This window comes from Calidris pugnax, unplaced genomic scaffold, assembly GCF_001431845.1.
Source record: "Calidris pugnax isolate Ruff unplaced genomic scaffold, ASM143184v1 scaffold477, whole genome shotgun sequence".
Classification (NCBI taxonomy): Eukaryota; Metazoa; Chordata; class Aves; order Charadriiformes; family Scolopacidae; genus Calidris; species Calidris pugnax.
In genome coordinates, this window is record NW_015091180.1 from 80,226 (window position 1) to 81,944 (window position 1,719).

At 60.1% G+C, this 1,719-nt stretch overlaps 1 protein-coding gene across 1 annotated transcript in view; it reads left to right on the plus strand.

Annotated features, from left to right (window-relative positions):
- The window catches only part of LOC106898316 (trypsin-like), a 22,781-nt gene that overhangs the window by 10,992 nt on the left and 10,070 nt on the right, over nucleotides 1-1,719 (plus strand). Inside the window, exon 2 of the mRNA XM_014959491.1 lies at nucleotides 126-298. Within this exon, the coding sequence (XP_014814977.1) occupies nucleotides 126-298 (173 nt within the window). The remainder of the gene's footprint in view (nucleotides 1-125; nucleotides 299-1,719) is intronic.

Sequence of the window (1,719 nt, forward strand, 5' to 3'; positions counted from 1 at the left end):
GGGGTGGGTGGCCCAGGAGGGCTCTAGGAGGGCACTGGGAAGGAACTGGGAGGGAACTGGGAAGGAACTGGGGGAAACTGGGAAGGAACTGGGGTGCTGACCCCCATCTCCACGTCTCCCCCCAGCGGCCGTGGGGGACGAGAACCGGATCGTGGGGGGTCGGAGCTGCCAGAAGAAGCGTCACCCCTACCAGGTGGTCCTCCTGGGCCCCCAGAAGAACATCCACTGTGGTGGGGTCCTCATCGACAGGTCCTGGGTGCTGACGGCCGCCCACTGTGACACCAAGAGGTGGGGTGGGGTGGGGTCACCCCCCCAATGGGGTGGGGTGGGGTGGGGACCACCCCACTTTTGGCCACGGGCTACTGGGAGGAGCCACCGGGAGCTGGAGGTGGCCCCATGCGTAGGAGAACCTGGTTGGGGTTCAGCTCAAGGTGGGTGGAGAACCTCAACGGTACCGGTGGGGTGGTCTCTTCTCCCGCCCCACGGCCTTCTGGGACCCCAGTTCTTCCCAGTTAGGACTGGGTGGCCACTTGGGTGGCCCAGCATGACCATCCTGTTGGCTTCCCAGTATGATCATCTCATGGGGTTGGCCACCACAACCATCCAGGTGGGCTCCCAGTATGACCATCCCATGGGGTTGGCCACCACAACCATCTAGGTGGGCTCCCAGTATGACCATCCCATGGGGTTGACCACCTCAACCATCCTTTCTCCACCATGTGGTCCTTGCTCCACCCCATGGACCTTCTCTGGGTGGCTGGAGAACCTCAACAGTACCGGTGGGGTGGTCTCTTCTCCCGCCCCACGGCCTTCTGGGACCCCAGTTCTTCCCAGTTAGGACTGGGTGGCCACTTGGGTGGCCCAGCATGACCATCCTGTTGGCTTCTTAGTATGACCATCTCATGGGGTTGGCCACCTCAACCATCTAGGTGGGCTCCCAGTATGACCATCTCATGGGGTTGGCCACCTCAACCATCTAGGTGGGCTCCCAGTATGACCATCTCATGGGGTTGGCCACCTCAACCATCTAGGTGGGCTCCCAGTATGACCATCTCATGGGGTTGGCCACCTCAAGGATCTAGGTGGGCTCCCAGTATGACCATCTCATGGGGTTGACCACCTCAACCATCCTTTCTCCACCCCATGGTCCTTCTTCCACCCCATGATCCTTCCTCCCACCACATGGTCCTTTCTCCACCCCATGGACCTTCCCTGCCACCTCCACCAGGGAACCTCACCATGGTCCTTTCTCCAACCCATCATCCTTCCTCCACCTCATGGTCTTCCTCCACCACGTGGTTCTTTCTCCACCCTGTGGTTCTTCCTCTACCACATGGTCCTTTCTCCACCTCATGGTCCTTCCTCCACCACATGGTCCTTTCTCCACCCCATGGACCTTCCCTGCCACCTCCACCAGGGAACCTCACCATGGTCCTTTCTCCAACCCATCATCCTTCCTCCACCTCATGGTCTTCCTCCACCACGTGGTTCTTTCTCCACCCTGTGGTTCTTCCTCTACCACATGGTCCTTTCTCCACCTCATGGTCCTTCCTCCACCACATGGTCCTTTCTCCACCCCATGGACCTTCCCTGCCACCTCCACCAGGGAACCTCACCGTGGTCCTTTCTCCAACCCATCGTCCTTCCTCCACCTCATGGTCTTCCTCCACCACGTGGTCCTTTCTCCTCCACATGGTCCTTTCTCCCCCCCATGGTCTT